Below are 18,157 nucleotides of genomic sequence, written 5' to 3'. Positions count from 1 at the left end.
AAATTATTTTTGTTTGTTCACTTATATATTTAGACGTTTCGATTAGCCTTGGGATTGTATTTTTTTGGTTTTTAGTTTAGTACTGGTTCGGTTAAGGATTTTGGTTTTTGGTTAAAAATATAGGAACCGTTTGTTTATTTAAAATTTTGATTTTGTTTAAATTTAGTTGTGCTGTCTTTTTGTTTGATTTAAGCAACAACTAAATTTTCATCCGTGTTTTTCAAGCGCTTTAAAAAATTATAAATTAATATAAATTAAGATATTTTTGTTTGTTTATATTGATAATCAAAACATTATTTTTTAAATTGAAATTTCTGAGTTTAAAAAAATACTCTCAATTTAATAGATTTTAAAACTTATTATATTATTTATTTGTTAAATTCAATAAAATAATTTTATATATCTCACTTAAAATATTTTTATTAAGTAATTCTACTGTATAAAGACCGGAGAATTAACTTTTATAAATGTATGGTCATTTTTATTAATAAGTTGCTATAAATAAGGAATATTGTTATTTAGTCTAATTTTTATTAATATGTTTTAAACAGATCCAAAAGTGTAATATCCGAAAAATCTAAATCATTGAAGATATTTATTTCTAAAAAATGTGAATAGGTCCAAAACTTAAGTGTCAACTTTTTAAGTAGATAAAAAAATTGGACTCTATTTTAATAGAATAGATGATTAAATAGATAATATTTTATAAATATAAAATCCCCATACAAGTTTTTGGACATGCTTATCCTTTAAATAATAATGTGAGGTAACTTATTTATGTTTCATATCTATAAAATAAATTTATACAGAATACTAATTAATTGTAACCAAGTAGTTATTAATTTATATAATATGATTACTGAATAATTATTGGACACATTAAAATAACTAAAATTATAAAAACATAAAAGGTTTTTTTAATGCAATCTATTATATTAATTTTGAAAACAAATAAATTGTCATTCAAGTTTTAAAAATTATAAAATATCATTTATAAATAGTTTCAAAATTTTAGTTCTGTCTAATCCATAAATTTTTGTGATTTATACTTTTAGTACAACGTAGGTTTTTTTGTAAAAATATAATAGTTAAAAATATGTTCATGTATTATTTTAAAATAATAATCACTATATTTTGCTAAATTTAATAGTACCTTCTAAGTATTTGTTGCTATTTTGTTATGTTCTTTTAAAATAAGATATTAGTTTTTTAGAAAACTAAAAACTAAAAACCATAAACTTGCGGAAACCATCTAAACAATAAAGCAAAACCAAAATCTAAAAACTAAAAACCAAAGTTAAAAACTGAAAATTAATATAAAAGTATGAAAATTCAAAAACCAAAATTTGAGAAATATAAAAAACTAAAACTAAAACTAAATGGAAAATTATCAATCTGTATGGATTTTATGGTATATTTGGAAATGACTGAACAATGCTACTTTTAACAATTTGGATATTGATCCTAGAAATACTTTTAAACTTGTGGAAACTGAATCTTTATTCTGGTCTGACACACATACATCCATAACTCGAAGGATACACCGATCAAGGGAGTCAGAGGTGACAAGTTTACCTTATACACGAGGAAGATGTTGTTTTACGGATGGGTCATGGAAAGATTAGAAACTTTATCCCAAATAAGGTTGGTATAATACGGTAAAAGTTTTTGATGGACTGATGGAAGCGAGGAATATGAGAGCTAGTATTTCACCTCTTCACTCTGAATTAAAGGCGCGCTCATCTAGCTATGAAATGCATGAGCAATTTAAGACAGTTTCAGGTCACTTTTTTGCAATTGATAGTTTTCGGTTGTCTCGAAACTATTAGAATAGCCAACTTTTAAAAGTTATTTGGAAAATATCAAAACCATTAAATTAAGTTTAAATACTCAGAAATCATTCATATATATAACGAACACAGAACACGAGTACAAATAAAAGCTAGTTCAAACAAGCAACACTATAATAAGTTAAGATAGAACTAGATCTTGACCCGCCCAACCGGGCAGGTATTTATTTTATGTTTTTAGTTTTTTATTTATAAATGATATGTTTATAATATTTAAACATAAATTTAGATTGAAAATTAACATTTGTAGTTATAATAAAAATTAAAAGTTTAAAAAATATTTTGATATAAATTTTAAATTCCAAATTAAAATAATATAGAGATGGGTCATAATTGTTTCTAATTCCAAAATCTTAGCATTCTTAATAACAAATAAAATAATTTATAAATACATAAAATATATAAACATATTTGGAATTAAAATTAATTTGTTAAAAAAAAATCTTACGCCATTGTTGTTTATTTCTATAGTTTGACCCGTGGCCGTATAAATATTTGCTTTCACTTCAATTTTTTATTTGTTCTAATGATAATATCTATATTTATACTAACAATTTATAAATAAAATATTTTATATTTTATACATATCATATATAAATTGATTTTGATGTGTCATTTTTATTTTATTATTTTTATTAATAAATATTGAAAAATATTAAATGTTAACAAAAAATCTATTAGGAAATTTATTTTGGTTAAGATTCATTCTATTAAAGAAATCTATTATTTAAATTAGGAAAATACATTAAATACTTAAATCTATCATTTAAATAAAGAAAAGACAAAATTCTCTACTATCTTTGTTACCAAACAAAATTTATTTTTTTAAAAACTCCTATCCCTGTTACCAAACAAAAGCTTAAAGTACTTCTACTTTAATAAGATAGATATGGACAGTTACTCAAATATCAGGGTTTAGACAAGGTTTGTCCATTAAGGTTTATGGTACCTGCATGATTTTATTAATTAAATTAATATTTTTAAAATAACATAATATTTAAATTATATCATACTCGCTTTTCACCAAAAAAGCAAAATCACATTTTTCATCAAAATGTGAAAAACAAATTCACAAAAATGTAAAACGCATTATTTTGTTTTCACGTCAAATGCAAAAAAAAAAAATCTACCAAAAATAAAAATTTTAACTTTTCCGCTAAGAATGAAAATTTAGTTCTTTTTTTTGTGAAAACACATAATTTTTTTCCCGCCAAAAACATATATCTTGTTTTATTCACCAAAAACAAAAACATGTTTTCCATTAAAATCATAAAATTCAATTTTTCTAATTAATTGTAAGATTTTTTTTTCCATCAAAAAGAAAACAATTATTATTTTTCCACAAAAGAAAGAAAAAGTAAAGTCATGTGTTTGCCTTGAAATACTTTTTGATTATTGTGGTCGTCAGATTAAAAAACGCACAACTCGATGGGTTAGATAAACCGGAGACTGAAAGCCGGTTAAGTTGTTAATTAAGAGGTGGTTTAGGATTTAGCAGAAGCGATCGGAACAGTGAGAGGGAAACTCATCAACTTCGTATTCTGTTAGGGTTTCGTCTCCTTTTAAATCCACCGATGTCTAGGGCAGAGAAGAGGCAGCCGCCGTCGGATCCGATTACGTCACTTCCCGAGGACATCGCCTTTGACATCTTAGCGCGTGTACCGAGACGCGACTATCCAAGAGTCTCCCTCGTTACGAAACTCTTCCGCTCACTCGTTTCATCGCCTGAGGTATACGCGAGACGATCTTCCTTGGGTTGCACTGAACGCTGTCTCTATGTTACAGTCCTTAACCTCGACAAGGTCCGTTTGTATACCCACAACATCGGCCACCACCGCTTGGTCCTCATCCCTGGGCTTCCCGCTTTGCCTTGGTGTGAAAGCCTTGTGGCAGTAGGTTCGAGGATATACGTGTTTGGTGGGCTTAACGTTGATGACTTGAAGAAGACATCGAGTGCTTTCAGCATCGACTGCAGATCTCATACTGTTCAACCCCTCCCGAGCATGCCGTTCCCCATGTGTGACACAGTCGCTGCCTTTATGGATGGGAGGATCTACGTAATTGGATCTGATGGCTCCTCCTCAGAGTCAAAGAAGGTGGTGGTGTTCAATACCGAAACACAAACGTGGGAGCCTGAGATGACAACAACGAAGCCAGCAGGGATGGAGATAGGTAACTTGATGACGGATGCGGTGGTGATGGGTGGTAAGATGTACATGAGGGATCATCGGAAGAGCTTTGTTTACGATCCAAAGGAAAGCAAATGGGAAATGGACAAGGTGCTGAGTTCCAAGGAGTGGTGGAAGGCGTGTGTCGTTGATGATGTTTTGTACTACCACGATTCTCGTAAGAACAAGTTGAGATGGTATGACCCGAAGCAGAGGTGTTGGGGAGTGGTGAAAGGTGTGGAAGAGTTGTTGGCTCAGACGCTTGATTTTGGGAATATAGATTCTGTGTGTTACGGTGGGAAGCTGGTTTTGCTGTGTCCTAAAGGACGAGGTAAGAGTATGGATCAAGTAAGGACGGAGGTTTTTTTTGTTGAGATTTCTCTGGAAAGACGCAAAAGAGGTCAGATGTGGGGTGAAGTTGATCACTCGTGTGATCTTGGTTTAACTGTTCCTGGTGGTCAATTTAACATTAGTAGACCTCTTTTTCTTGTGGTTTGATTTTAGGAACACTCCTTTCTTCATTTAAGCTTGTTGTGATGTGAGGGCATTTGTTCTTGTTGTTTGCGGTCTAAGTTTCTATGTTTTTGGTGCACATTTTTTCCTGTATTTCTCGACCTTTATTTTCCCATCAGGGAAATATGTTTTCATGTTTAACTGAATCTAGAAAGGCTGGAGGTCTCTGATAAATTACAAGTTTTACAGCTGCCAAGTTTGATTTTCTTGTTCAGATGGTGTTGGTTATCTAATCTCTACCTTTGTTGTTTGATGGGGTTGAGATTCTATCGTTCACGAAACTTGTTTTCATGCAAGTTTTACAAAACTATAAGATCTTTGGTATCTTGAAATATTTTATATTTTAATTTAAAATTTTTGAGCCAGAAAAAAAACACTGGCCCAGTCCACCCGCTGGTTCTGTTTGGCATCTTCTGGACTGCCCGGTCCAAGCCGAGGATAATGTGTGTGTGTTGGGTGAAGGTTTGACTCTGGCAATTCCTAAAGACGTGATGGCAATGCGCGAGGCTGGTTTCACAGAGCAGCGATCACTCGGATCCACATGGTCTGGTGGCTCGCATATCTAGCTGAACCACTATCTTTTTTTTTTTTAATATACTCTTTCCTTTCTTATCAATTTCCACCAATGTTTTACAGAACCAAAAATTAGCATGTCCTCTGTCGGCAGTGGACAGAACGATTCAAAGCCACTAAGATCCACATGGCCTGGTGGCTCGAACCCAGCTGAACCATCATCCCTTTTTAATATACTCTATCCTTTCTTATCAATTTACACCAATGTTTTAAAGAACCAAATTAAGCATGTCAAGGTTCTAAAACACCGCGCTTATGCCACTAGTAGAAGTCTGTGAAATACACACGTCTTGGTCACGGTAGTTCGTGACTTATTTTGCGTTAGTCACGACAAAGTCACGTTTAGTCACGAAATGGGAAAACGTGACAAACTGTATCATTTTCATGGCAAAAAAGACACTAATTACTCACAGACATTATCGTGACCAATGTTAGTCACATTTTGTCACAAATAATTCGTGACTAGAATGACACATTTCCACACCGTGTATAAAACATGGCTTTTAAAGTCACGAAATGACACTAATTAAATCGTGACAAAGACGATGTTTAGTCAAATAATCGAATACTTTATAGTCTTACTCCATTTCGTGACTAAAATGAGACTTCTCCACCAAAAAATTATTGTGGCCAACTTTAAAATTAACCCCAATTTTTCTACTCATAACCCCCAACTTTAAACTTAACCCCAAACCCTCTCCATACCTCAAATCTTATCACAAAGTTTAAATATTAAACTTTAAACAATTTAAGATTAACAGCAATATATAATATTATATATACAAAGATTTAGAATCATATCCACTAAAACATTTTTTTAAACTTTAGCCAAATCTTTTAACATCATCACTAAATTCTAAACTTTAAACTCTATTTTCCAAAACTCAAACCCTAACTTATAAACAGAATGTCTCATGCCATTTTTTATTTAGCAAAAAAAAAAACTTATAAACAGAATCCTTAAACCTTCATTTTTTTGTATCAGTAAAATTCTATAATAAGTCACTAAAAATCCAATCAAGAAGTTTTATTTAGATATTTATAATTCTCACAAATACAATTAATACGAAAGTATTATTTGTTCTCTCAAAAAAGAAGTATTACTCGTTGACAAAAAAAAATGTTACTCTTTCTTTTCTTTCTTCTTCTTTTCAAACCCTTGCCTTGCTCGACGATTAAACACGTCACACGTTGCACATTGTTTAAAATATCTACGCTTAATTTTGTTTCTGTCATTTCTATGCCCTTCTTATTTCTTATTGGCCAATCCATTAGGTGATGGATTGCTATTCTAACCATTAGGTCCAGATTTCTTTATTTGTGTTTCTTCCTGTCCTCTCACGCGTGTTCTTTCTTCTTTCCATGTCTCCCTCTCTCCCTCTCGAGTCATTTGCTGTCTGTTTTTTGGTTCTTTCAACTTCTAATAAGTAATAACTAATCCAGTAATCAATAACCTCTCTATGCATTTCTTCCTCATTGTATTTGACTGAGTTTGAATCAGTTCTTTTTGCAGGACGTGGTGATGTCGGAAGAGCTTACGAAGGTCCTTGACGCCGCCATAGGAACACGCCATCGAAGCTTGCGGGGGAGGAGGTAGCTTGACGAGGGAAGAGGCAAGTGTGGTCTTCTCAGATACTGTCGTCATTAACTCCATTCCGGTAATCTAAGCGGTGTAGTCGTTTAAACAATTTTGATTTCGGATCTTAGATTTGCTCACAGTTTTTGTCTATATTTTGTAGAAGAGGAAGGAGGAAGAAGAAGAGAAAGAGCGAGAAGAAGAGGAAGATGCTGCCGGAAACGGTCACCCGTGGTGGTAGGAAAGTGTAGATCTACATATGTATTTTTATATTTATATAAGAAAATTCATATGTATATTCCATAAGTATATATACATGTATTTATACTTTGTATTTCATTTTGTAATTAACTAATAAAAAAATTATATAATTTTTTTTTAGTTTTTTTTAAACAATAGTCACGTATTAAGTCACCGATAATATCGTGACTTATGATAATTTAGTCACATAGTTTTACTGTGTTTACGTCGTGACTGAATTAGAGACTGACTGGTGTAACCGCAGCGGTTGCGATTGCGGTTGCGGGAGTTTGCGGGTGCGAGTGATTGCGGTTTTAAGCGTTTTCTAAAGATTTGTACGACTGGTACAACTGTTAGAAATTGTTGCGTTTGCGGGATTCTTATGACTGGTAAATTACCAAACGCAACATCTGTTAAATAATAATTTAACAACAATTACATTTTATATAATTATAAAATATTAAAAATCATAATAATATAATAAATATAAAATTTATATTTATAAAATCATATTATTAAATTTTAAAAATTTATAGAAAATATTTTGGTTTTAAAATTTTATAATATAAATTGAAATATAATATGTATAGAGTTTACAATTTCTATTATTTCGATTTTAAATTTTTATTGGATATTTTTAGTATTATTTTTATTTATTCTGTTTTTAAAGAAAAAAAAATTATCCTCCCGCAACCGCCCGCAACTGCAAACGCTACCTGGAACCAGCTTTTGATTTTAAGAGGTTCAGAGCGTTTTGAAGTGATTTGTAGTGTTTTATGTGATTGTTTCAAAATGCCAACAACCGCTATGAATCGCAAAAGCTGTGTTTGCGGGTGGTAGCGGGAAAATCAGTCGGCCCCTAGTCACTAAACATGATCGTAACAAATCGTGACTAAAACAGTCACGAAAAAGTCGCAGGGAAAAATAGTCACGATCGTATAGACACTGTTTTTTTCGTGACATTTCATGTCTATATCAGCATATAGTCACGAAAAAGTGGCTTTAGACACGAAAATTTCTGTGTCTGTATTAGATTTTTCTACTAGTGTGCGCACGCCTAGGCGGTAACTCTGTCCTATCTGAATTTTTTTTTTTAAATCTGATTCATACGAATTAAATTTGTTTAAATTATTTTAAAACCAGTCGCCGACTATATGGATGGGAGGATCTACGTTATTGGACCTGATGACTTCTCCTCAGAGTCAAAGAAGGTGGTGGTGTTCAATACCGAAACACAAACGTGGGAGCCTGAGATGACAACGAAGGCAGGGATAGAGATAGATGACCTTTGGATATTTGGTTATGCGGTGGTGATGGGTGGTGTTATGTACATGAGGGAGTTTCATAAGAGCTTTGTTTACGAGCCAAAGGAAAGCAAATGGGGAATGGACGAGGTACTGGATTCCAAGGTGTGGGGGATGGCGTGTGTCGTTGACGATGTTTTGTACTACCACGATTCTTGTAAGAACAAGTTGAGATGGTATGACCCAAAGCGGAGGTGTTGGGGAGTGGTGAAAGGCGTGCAAGAGTTCTTGGCTGGGACGCGTGATTATGGGTATATACAGTGTGTGTGTTACGGCGGGAAGCTGGCTTTGGTGTGTCCTAAAGGAGGTAAGAGTAGTGAGCAAGTAAGGACGGAGGTTTTTTTTGCTGAGATTTCTCTGGAAAGATGCAAAGGAGGTCAGATGTGGGGTGAAGTTGATCACTCGTGTGATCTTGCTTTGGCTGTTACTGGTGGTAAATTTAACATTAGGAAACCTCTTGTTGTTGTGGTTTGATCTTCTTGTCCAGTGTTGTTGATAATGTTAACATCATGAAAGCTCTTGCTGTTGTGGTTTGACTCAGGAACACTCTCTTTCCTTCATTTAAACTTCTTGTTGTGATTTGGGGTTTGAATTGAGGACATTTGTTTGAGAGTCTATCTTGAATTGAGATGTTTGTCTGTTGTGTGGCAGTGGAAGACGACTCTTTACGCAGAGAAGATGTGGAGGTAGTGAATATTTAAAATATGTTATCTAATCTCTACCTTTGTTGTTTGATGGGGTTGAGATTCTATCATTCACGAAACTTGTTTTCATGCAAGTTTTACAAAACTATAAGATCTTTGGTCTCTTACTCTCTTATAATATTTTTATATTTTAATTTGAAAATTTTAGTAAAAAAAAATAAACACTGGTCCAGCCCACCAGCCGGTTCCGTTTGGTATCTTTTGGACCGCCCGGTCCAAGCCGAGGGTAATCTATCTGTGTTGGGTGAAGGCTTGACACAGGCGGTTCCTAAAGACGGGAGTGCAATGCATTAGGCTGGTTTCACAGAGCAGCGAACACTCGATTCACTCATTCACATGGCTTGTTGGCTCGCATACCTAGCTGAACCACCATCTTTTGTTTTCAATATACTTTTTTTCCTTTCTTGTCAATTTCCAACAATGTTCCACAGAACCAAAATAAGCATGTTCTCTCTCGGCAGTGGACATGGCTTGGTGGCTCGTACCCAGCTGAACCATCATTTTTCTTTCTAATATACTCTTTCCTTTCTTGTCAACTTCCACCAATGTTTTACAGAACCAAAATAAGCATGTCCATATAGCCAGAAAGCACTACTACCTTTTATTACATGTGTAACTCAGGAAAGGGCATGTACATAGCCAGAATTATATATACAAGAAAAATCAGTATTGTGTTCATGTAAGAAGAACGAGACAACACCATTTTATAGAAAACCAACATTTTTGGACAATTAGTTAAAAAATGATTTTTTTTTTGGTAGAAAGTGCTACATTTTAATTAATTAATGATTAAATAGATAATATTTTCATAAATATAAAATCCCCATACATGTTTTTGGACATGCTTATCCTTTAAATAATAATGTGAAATAACTTATTTATGTTTCATATCTATAAAATAAATTTATATAGAATATTAATTAATTGTAACCAGGTAGTTATTAATTTATATAAATACGATTACTGAATAATTATTGGACACATTAAAATAACTAAAACTATAAAAACATAAAAGGTTTTATTAATGCAATCTATTATATTAATTTTGAAAACAAAGAAATTGCCATTCAAGTTTTAAAAATTATAAAATATCATTTACAAATAGTTTCAAAATTTTAATTTTGTCTAATCCATAAAATTTTGTGATTTATATTTTAGTACAATGTAGGTTTTTTTTAAAAAATAATAATTAAAAATATGTTCATGTATTTTTGGTTTTAAATAACAATCACTATATTTTGCTAAATTTAATAGTACCTTCTAAGTATTTGTTGCTATTTTGTTATGTTGTTGTAAAATAAGATATTAGTTTGTTTTTGAAAGCTAAACAATAAAGAAAAACCAAAAAAATGCTAGTTTAAAACCATTAAAAGAATTTAAAACTCGCATTTTTGGTTTTGCTTTATTGTTTAATCGCTTTTGGAAAATATCATATTCACTTTGAAAAATATGGTTTTGGAAAATATGGTATTGCTCATTTTTTAGAGCAAAACCAAAAAATGCGAGTTTTAATCGCCTTTGGAAAATATCAAAACCATATATCACGAACACAGAACACGAATACATATAAATGCTAGTTCAAACAAGCAACACTTTAATAAGTTAGGATAGAATATGGACAGCTACTCAAATATCAGGGTTTAGATAGGGTTTGTCCATTAAGGTTTATGGTACCCAGCATGATTTTTTTCTCAATTAAATTAATATTTTTAAAATAACATAATATGTAAATTATATCATACTCGCTTTTCGCCAAAAAAGCAAAATCACTTTTTTCATCAAAATGTAAAAAACAAAATTCACAGAAATGTAAAATATAATATTTTATTTTCACGTCAAATGCAAAAAAAAAAAAAATTCCTACCAAAATAAAATTTTCATTTTTCCGTTAAGAATAAAGTTTTAGGTTTTTTTTTGTGAAAACACACAATTTTGTTTCCCGTCAAAAAAAATAAAATCTTATTTTATTCACCAAAAACAAAAACATGTTTTTCATTAAAATCATAAAAAATCATTTTCTATTAAATCGTAAGATTTTTTTTTCCATCAAAAAGAAAACAATTATTTTTTTTTTAACTTCAAATTACCATTAAACATTAGAATTTACATAGTCTTGATGTAACAAGTTTGTGATATAGGCAGGAACATAAGAATGAAAAACAAATGTTTGTCGAGGAGGTAGATGATTTTTTGCCAAAACGTCAGCCACTCTGTTTCCTTCACGTGATATCCAAGTAAATTTGATGTCTTGAAAACGTTGTCTCCACCAATTTATCTCACGTATCCAGTTGTATCCATCGAAGTGAAGCCCTTGTTGGTTCAGTATAGAGATCATCTTCCGACAATCACTCTCGAAAATGACTTTCTTATAACCTTTGCTCCAACAGTGTTGCATAGCTATGATTAAGCTTTGTAGTTCACTTTCAAAAGCATTTTTAACTCTGTTGCCCATAGCTTGTCCCGCACCTTTGTATACCCCATTTGAATCTCTTAGTATCCATCCCGTTGTACTTGGAATATCTTGATTGATAAAAGATCCATCAATGTTGCACTTGATCCAATCCGGTTGCGGTCTACTCCAACTTTTCTTAACCACCTGAGAAGACTGGGATCTCAAAGAGGATTGACGTAATTGCATTGTTGAATATGTCCTCCATTCGTTTGCATCATTCTTCGCTTGCTGAATAACATTGCTCCAAGTAACATTCTTGTGCTGGAAGATTAATAAATTTCTTGATTTCCAGATTCTCCATAATGTCCAGATTGCTAAGTCTTGAAAATGAGATAATCTTGTAGAGGTCGTAATCTGAAGACATGTCTGAATCTTCTCTTCCAGAGAAGTTACAGTGCTGTTGATGATGAGATTATTAATACCTGAAGCCCTCCAAACTTGTGCTGCATAAGGACAATCGAAAAACAGATGCTTCTCTGTCTCTTCTTCTAAATAACATCGCTTGCATAGCGAGTCTCTGGTAACATGTCTCCTTTTCAAATTACTTCCTGTAGGTAACGCTTTTGATAGAAGCTTCCATAGAAAGTGCTTGATTTTTGGAGGTAGCTCTGTTTTCCACATCCTCTGTTTAATATTGACATCTCCATAAATGGGTAATCCATTGTCATAATCCGGTAAGTGTGTGCTCAACCAATAGCCAGATTTAACAGTATAGATGCCATCTTCATTATAGCTCCATCCCAGTAGATCTAATTCTGCCTTTGAACATAGCTTTATAGCAAGAATTTTATCTATATCTTCTGGAACCACCTCCGCTTCAAGTTTCATAATATTCCAACTGTTTCTATCAGCATTCATGAAGGAGGATACCGGTACATTGGATAGGTCTCTAGTTAGTGCTCGTGGTGGGCGAGGAGGATGTTCCGGAATCCAAGGATCTAACCACATCCTTGTAGTAGTACCATTACCAATAACTACTCTCATACCTTTAGCTACAAGCTCTTTTCCAAAGAGTATTGATTTCCATGCATATGAGGCAAGTTTCTTTGGAGTCGCTTCCAAAATACTACAGTCAGGAACATATCGTGCTTTAAGGATACGAGCCATAAGACAGTTTGGTGCTTGTAGTATACGCCAAACTTGTTTGCCCAAAAGGACTTGATTAAATCTTTCAAGACCTCGAAAACCTAAACCACCTTCTCTCTTCGGTTTTGAGACACGGTTCCAAGCAAACCAATGCAGCCCTTTGTTATCTCCTGATCCCCACCAGAAATTTGCCAGAAAACAATTATTATTTTTCCACAAAAGAAAGAAAAAGTAAAGTCATGTGTTTGCCTTGAAATACTTTTGATTATTGTGGTCGTCAAGACTAAAAAAAACTCGATGGGTTAGATAAACCAGAGACTGAAAGCCGGTTAAGTTGTAAATAAAGAGGTGGTTTAGGATTTAGCAGAAGCGATGGGAACAGTGAGAGGGAAACTCATAAATTTCGTATTCAGTTAGGGTTTTCGTCTCCTTAAATCCACCGATGTCTAGGGCAGAGAAGCAACCGCCGTCGGATCCGATTACGTCACTTCCCGAGGACGTCGCCTTTGACATCTTAGCGCGTGTTCCGAGACGCGACTATCCAACAGTCTCCCTCGTTTCGAAACTCTTCCGCTCACTCGTTTCGTCGCCTGAGGTATACGCGAGACGATCTTCCTTGGGTTGCGCTGAACACTGTCTCTATGTTTCAGTCCGTAACGTTGAGAACAGCGATATCCGTTTGTATACCCGCAGCATCGGCCACCACCGCTTGGCCCTCATCCCTGGGCATCCCGCTTTGCCTTGCTGTAGAAGCGTTGTGGCAGTAGGTTCGAGGATATACGTGTTTGGTGGGGTAAAGATGACATCGAGTGCTTTCAGCATCGACTGCAGATCTCATACTGTTCAACCCCTCCCGAGCATGCCTTTCCCCATGTGTGAACCAGTCGCCGCCTTTATGGATGGGAGGATCTACGTTTTTGGATGTGATGACTTCTACTCAGAGTCAAAGAATACCGAAACACAAACGTGGGAGCCTGAGATGACGACGAAAACGCCAACAGGGATGGAGATAGTTAACTTGAGGAAGGATGCGGTGGTGATGGGTGGTAAGATGTACATGAGGAATCATCGGAAGAGCTTTGTTTACGATCCAAAGGAAAGCAAATGGGGAACGGATGAGGTGCTGCATTCCAAGCCGTGGGGGAAGGCGTGCGTCGTTGACGATGTTTTGTACTACCAGGATTCTCGTAAGAACAAGTTGAGATGGTATGACCCGAAGCAGAGGTGTTGGGGAGTGGTGAAAGGCGTGGAAGAGTTGTTGGCTCAGACGCTTGATTTTGGGTATATAGACTCTCTGTGTTACGATGGGAAGCTGGCGTTGGTGTGTCCTAAAGGAGGTAAGAGTATGGAGCAAGTAAGGACGGAGGTCTTTTTAGCTGTGATTTCTCTGGAAAGACGCAAAGGAGGTCAGGTGTGGGGTGAAGTTGATCACTCGTGTGATCTTGGTTTGACTGTTGCTGGTGGTAAATTTCATATTATGAAAGCTCTTGATGTTGTGGTTTGATTCAGGAACACTCCTTTCTTCATTTAAGCTTGTTGTGAAGCGAGGGCATTTGTTCTTGTTGTTTGCGGTCTAAGTTTCTATGTTTTTGGTGCACATATTTTCCTGTATTTCTCGACCTTTATTTTCCCATCAGGGAAATATGTTTTCATGTTTAACTGAATCTAGAAGGGCGGTAGGTCCTGATAAATTACAAGTGTTACAGCTGCGAAGTTTGATTTTCTTGTTCAGATGGTGTTGGTAATGTTCACATTATGAAAGCTCTTTCTGTTGTGGTTTAATTCAGGAACACTCTCTTTCCTTCACTTAAACTTCTTGTTGTGATTTGGGGTTTGAACTGAGGGGCATTTGTTTGAGAGTTGATGAGAGTCTTATCTTGAATTCAGATGTTTGTCTGTTGTGTGGCAGCAGTGGAAGACATTTCTTTACGCAGAGAAGATGTGGAGGTAGTGAATATATAATTTGTTGTTCGCTTAGTAGTAACATTTACGTTGGTCATTGAACAAAATGGTGAGCGGATGTGCTGGCCTCTCCTATATACACATATCCACAGGTCCTTGACTGAATACGTCTTTGATCACAAACATACAAGAAACATAAGTAATTAACTTCAAACGTGATCATCGACCGTAAAATCTATAACTCATGGCATATAATTTGATGTTGGTTTTTGCACTGATTTTATTTTAATTTGATTGTTGGTTTTTGCACTGATTTTCCTACAAGGTCAGAACCACTCATGCCATGCATTTAGGGTAAAGCGCACCCTCAGTAGCAATGGAGGAGAAGCAACAAACCTCTCTCCGAACTTTCAGTCTTTTTTTTTTGTTAAACTTTCCTTCTCTTGTGAAAGGAGAAGTAACTTTTTTTGTTAATATTACTATTTAGGGGCAAAATTCTCCTTTTTTTCTGTCAACCAAGGGCAAAATTCTCCTAAATAGGCATTTTCTATGTTTTATCACATAAATAGCACATAAGAAAAAAAATGACCAAAATATATTTTATTTTGTCACAGAAAAAAAAATAAAAAAAAAAATAAAAATAAAATATTTTGGTCATTTTTATTTAAAATGACCAAAATATTTTATTTAAAAGGTCAAAAAAAATTTATACCGTATAAATATATATAAAAATAATAAAATCTAAAAAAAAATAGTAATTTTTTTACAGTTTCAGATTATATGTTTTCATATTCGGAAATTTTTATAAATTTTTATTTTTTGGAATTTTTTTTCAAATTTTTTTTTTCAAATTTTTTTTTATAATTCAAAAATACTTTTTGGAACTATTTCATATTTTTATTTTTATTTTTAGATTTTTAGTATTTATTTTTTATTTTATAAAATTTTAAAATTTAATCCCCAAACTCTCTTTAACTCTAAACCCTAAAGTTTGAATTAGTTAACCCTAGAAGTATAAATGACAATTAATTTTTTAATAAAATATTTTGGTCATTTTTTTCCTTGTGTGCTATATTTGTGACAAAAACATTTTTAGTACTATCCTAGACTTTTTCTCATTCTATTTTTCATTATCCATTTTACTATAATAAATATCATTTTAAGCATTTTGTAAAATGTTAATATTTATTTTATTAGTTTAAATTATATATATAATGTTAATTTCGTTTTTATTTTATTCTTTTGGAAATATTAACATTTTTAAAAATAATAAAATAATCTATTTTTCCACTTTGACTATTTTAACATTAGATTTATTATATCTAAGAAAAGGTAGAATTTTTGTTATTATTACTATTTTGCTTTTGATTTTCCATTTTTCTATAACATTTACCGTTTATTTAAGTAATTTGTCAAGTATTAGTATTTATTTTGTTAGTTAAAGTTATATATAATATTAATTTCGTTTTAAAAGAAAATACTTTTTGGAAATATGAATATTTTTAAAAACTATATTAGCTATAATGATGTGTTATAATACAATTTGTTCTTTTTTTGTTTGTTTTAAATCCTACATAGACATCTCAATAATTTATATCTTCAGCCTTTATATATTGCAATTTACAAATTACCGAGTAAAGATAACTTTTACTTTTCACTTTACAAGGGAGAATCTAGGGTTATGAAAACACGGCGGAAACACGCCGCTGAGGACGTTCTAACGATATCCCGACGCAGTACACAGTCTCCTCCGGTCTCGATTGGAAACTCAGAGACGATCCCAACTGATCTCATATTCGAAATCTTCTCGAGATTACCGGCGAAGTCGATAGCGCAATGTCGCCGTGTGTCCAAGTTTTGGAACTCCTTACTCCGCAGTTCAGATTTCACGGAGCTTTTCATCACCAGGTCTCTTGCTCTTCGTCCACAACTCTTACTCTCTTGCGAACAAAACGATGAGTTGTTCTTATTCTCGATACCCCAGGTCCAAAATCAAGATGTTGTATCCGCCAATTATCATACGAGGTTCCCCTGTGAATATTCCTCTAAAATTACCGGTCCACTCCGCGGTTTAGTCTGTATTACACATCCTAGGAAGTATAAGAAAATGGCGCAGGTGATTTGTAACCCTAGCACAGGTCAATCTTTACGTTTACCCAACCTGAAGACCAGGGATCTTCTCGTGAAAACTTTTCTTGGGTTTGATCCAATTGGTAAACAATTCAAGTTATTGTCCATGACCGCTAGGGATCGTGAAAATTCTGAAGAGCCTCAAGTTCTGACTTTAGGGCTTCGGAACCTTGCTTGGAGAAAAATCGAATGTTCTATATCGCATCTTTATCTCCAAATTGATTGGATATGCGTCAATGGTGTTATATATTATGTAGCTGTGCTCAATGGGCCTCCAAGGGGTATGAAAATAGTTTGCTTTGATGTTAGGTCTGAAAAGTTTAGCTTTATTAATAAAGCTAAGGATATGGCACTATGTAGTCGATCAGCTATTGTAAACTACAAGGGTGCTTTAGGCGCTCTTTTGTCTAAAGGGTTTACAGAAGTTACCGGAGAAACTAAATGTTTGGAGCTGTGGGTTTTAGTAGATGCTGATCAGCATGAATGGTCGAAGCATATATCCATTTCACTGCCCCCGATGTGGAATAATATAGTTGCAGAGGCCATGTTATTCTTTGTTGGAGTGACTGGTACAGATGAAATCGTGTTGTCGCCACGCTATTTATCTGAGCCTTATCGTTTCTATGTGTACTACTACAACATCGAGAGCAATACAATCAGAAGAGTTGAAATCCAAGGAATGGATGCGTTTAGGCATTGTAAAGTTCACCTCTCTCTAAACCATGTTGAGGACGTGAAGCTTTTGCAATATATTTAGGAATTTATCACTCTAGCTTTTTAACATATCATATGGTTCTTTTTTTTTGTTTGTGTGATGGTGGTGAAATATCAAAATCTGTGTTTACAATTTAGCCTTTTTGAAATCTTCTCTTGACCACTTTGTGGGTTATGTGTTTATGTGTTCTGTGTTAATCATCCACTGGTAAAAGACAACGTTACACTACGCCAAAATCTGTTTTACCTGACAAATGGATTGTGCTTCTCTATCTCTGTGCCTCTGGCTATCCTGTTAATCTTTATATGTCCAAGTATTTGTTGTGGTTATATCTACTATTAACAAGTCATTTTATTTTTTTATTATAAAATAACACATTAATAAATTTTGTAACTAGTTGTATAATCTTATTATAAATCAATGTTAACTAAATTTTTATTATAAAATAAGAAAACAAAATTATATTCTAACTTTTTTTATAGAAAATAGCAGTGCTATATGAATTAAATAAAAAAATATATTAAATAGATAAATTTACATATTTATATTTTAGTTTTTATTATTTAAATAAATTATTACTCATCATTATATGGACTAACATTAGTAAACTATTAACATAGTTTAAATTTTATATCTACAACTATATATTATCTTTTTATTTATATTGAAAATCTCAACAATATATTGTTCAAAAATATAATAGTATACTATACCATTTAGTTCATATATTATTTTTAAAAAATGTTATTAGTAAATTATGAAATTTTAGTAATTCATTTAAAATATTAATGATAAATCAAATTTGAATTATAAATTTATTTTTGTTTTAATTACAAAAAATCTGTTGAGAATTTTTTTTAAAATATTACCAAAAATTCAATTTTTATGAAATAATATATTAATGTAGTAACAAAAAACAATTCAAAAATCATGTATTGTTTCAA

General features: G+C 33.0%; 4 protein-coding genes and 1 long non-coding RNA gene across 8 annotated transcripts; all 5 read left to right on the top strand.

Moving 5' to 3' along the window:
• Positions 1-3,424: 3,424 nt before the first annotated feature.
• Positions 3,425-4,516, top strand: LOC108840258 (F-box/kelch-repeat protein At4g38940-like). Its single transcript, XM_018613096.2, has one exon. It carries the CDS (start codon positions 3,425-3,427, stop codon positions 4,514-4,516), a length of 1,092 nt encoding a protein of 363 aa, XP_018468598.2.
• Positions 4,517-6,373: 1,857 nt separating this feature from the next.
• Positions 6,374-7,061, top strand: LOC108840786 (uncharacterized). 3 transcript variants are annotated; one of them, XR_008937715.1, is made up of 3 exons: positions 6,374-6,531; positions 6,618-6,762; positions 6,844-7,061. It is a non-coding gene; the product is annotated as an uncharacterized LOC108840786 (long non-coding RNA). The 3 variants fall into 3 exon arrangements; XR_001947984.2 differs by having other exon boundaries at positions 6,375-6,531; positions 6,606-6,762; XR_008937717.1 differs by having other exon boundaries at positions 6,454-6,468.
• Positions 7,062-8,074: 1,013 nt separating this feature from the next.
• Positions 8,075-8,698, top strand: LOC108832570 (F-box/kelch-repeat protein At4g38940-like). Its single transcript, XM_018606041.1, has one exon. The coding sequence runs from the start codon at positions 8,075-8,077 to the stop codon at positions 8,696-8,698; it is 624 nt and encodes a 207-aa protein (XP_018461543.1).
• A 4,210-nt stretch (positions 8,699-12,908) lies between these two features.
• LOC108832559 (F-box/kelch-repeat protein At4g38940-like) lies at positions 12,909-13,970 on the top strand. Its single transcript, XM_018606035.1, has one exon. The coding sequence runs from the start codon at positions 12,909-12,911 to the stop codon at positions 13,968-13,970; it is 1,062 nt and encodes a 353-aa protein (XP_018461537.1).
• A 1,955-nt stretch (positions 13,971-15,925) lies between these two features.
• Positions 15,926-17,486, top strand: LOC108840473 (putative F-box protein At2g19630). 2 transcript variants are annotated; one of them, XM_018613302.2, is made up of 2 exons: positions 16,067-16,276; positions 16,353-17,486. In XM_018613302.2, the coding sequence occupies exons 1-2, from the start codon at positions 16,205-16,207 to the stop codon at positions 17,253-17,255; spliced, it is 975 nt and encodes a 324-aa protein (XP_018468804.1). In that variant the 5' UTR covers positions 16,067-16,204; the 3' UTR covers positions 17,256-17,486. The 2 variants fall into 2 exon arrangements, with proteins under 2 accessions (XP_018468803.1, XP_018468804.1); XM_018613301.2 differs by having other exon boundaries at positions 15,926-17,486.
• The last annotated feature ends 671 nt before the right edge of the window (positions 17,487-18,157 follow it).

The sequence above is a fragment of the Raphanus sativus genome, chromosome 2, assembly GCF_000801105.2.
Source record: "Raphanus sativus cultivar WK10039 chromosome 2, ASM80110v3, whole genome shotgun sequence".
Lineage (NCBI taxonomy): Eukaryota > Viridiplantae > Streptophyta > Magnoliopsida > Brassicales > Brassicaceae > Raphanus > Raphanus sativus.
Note: the sequence above shows the minus strand (reverse complement) of the source record. Positions and strands in the feature narration are given on the sequence as shown.

Coding starts and splice junctions, on each gene's coding strand:
- LOC108840258 (XM_018613096.2), top strand. CDS start 3,425: ATGTCTAGGGCAGAGAAGAGGCAGCCGCCGTCGGATCCGATTACGTCA.
- LOC108832570 (XM_018606041.1), top strand. CDS start 8,075: ATGGATGGGAGGATCTACGTTATTGGACCTGATGACTTCTCCTCAGAG.
- LOC108832559 (XM_018606035.1), top strand. CDS start 12,909: ATGTCTAGGGCAGAGAAGCAACCGCCGTCGGATCCGATTACGTCACTT.
- LOC108840473 (XM_018613301.2), top strand. CDS start 16,050: ATGAAAACACGGCGGAAACACGCCGCTGAGGACGTTCTAACGATATCC.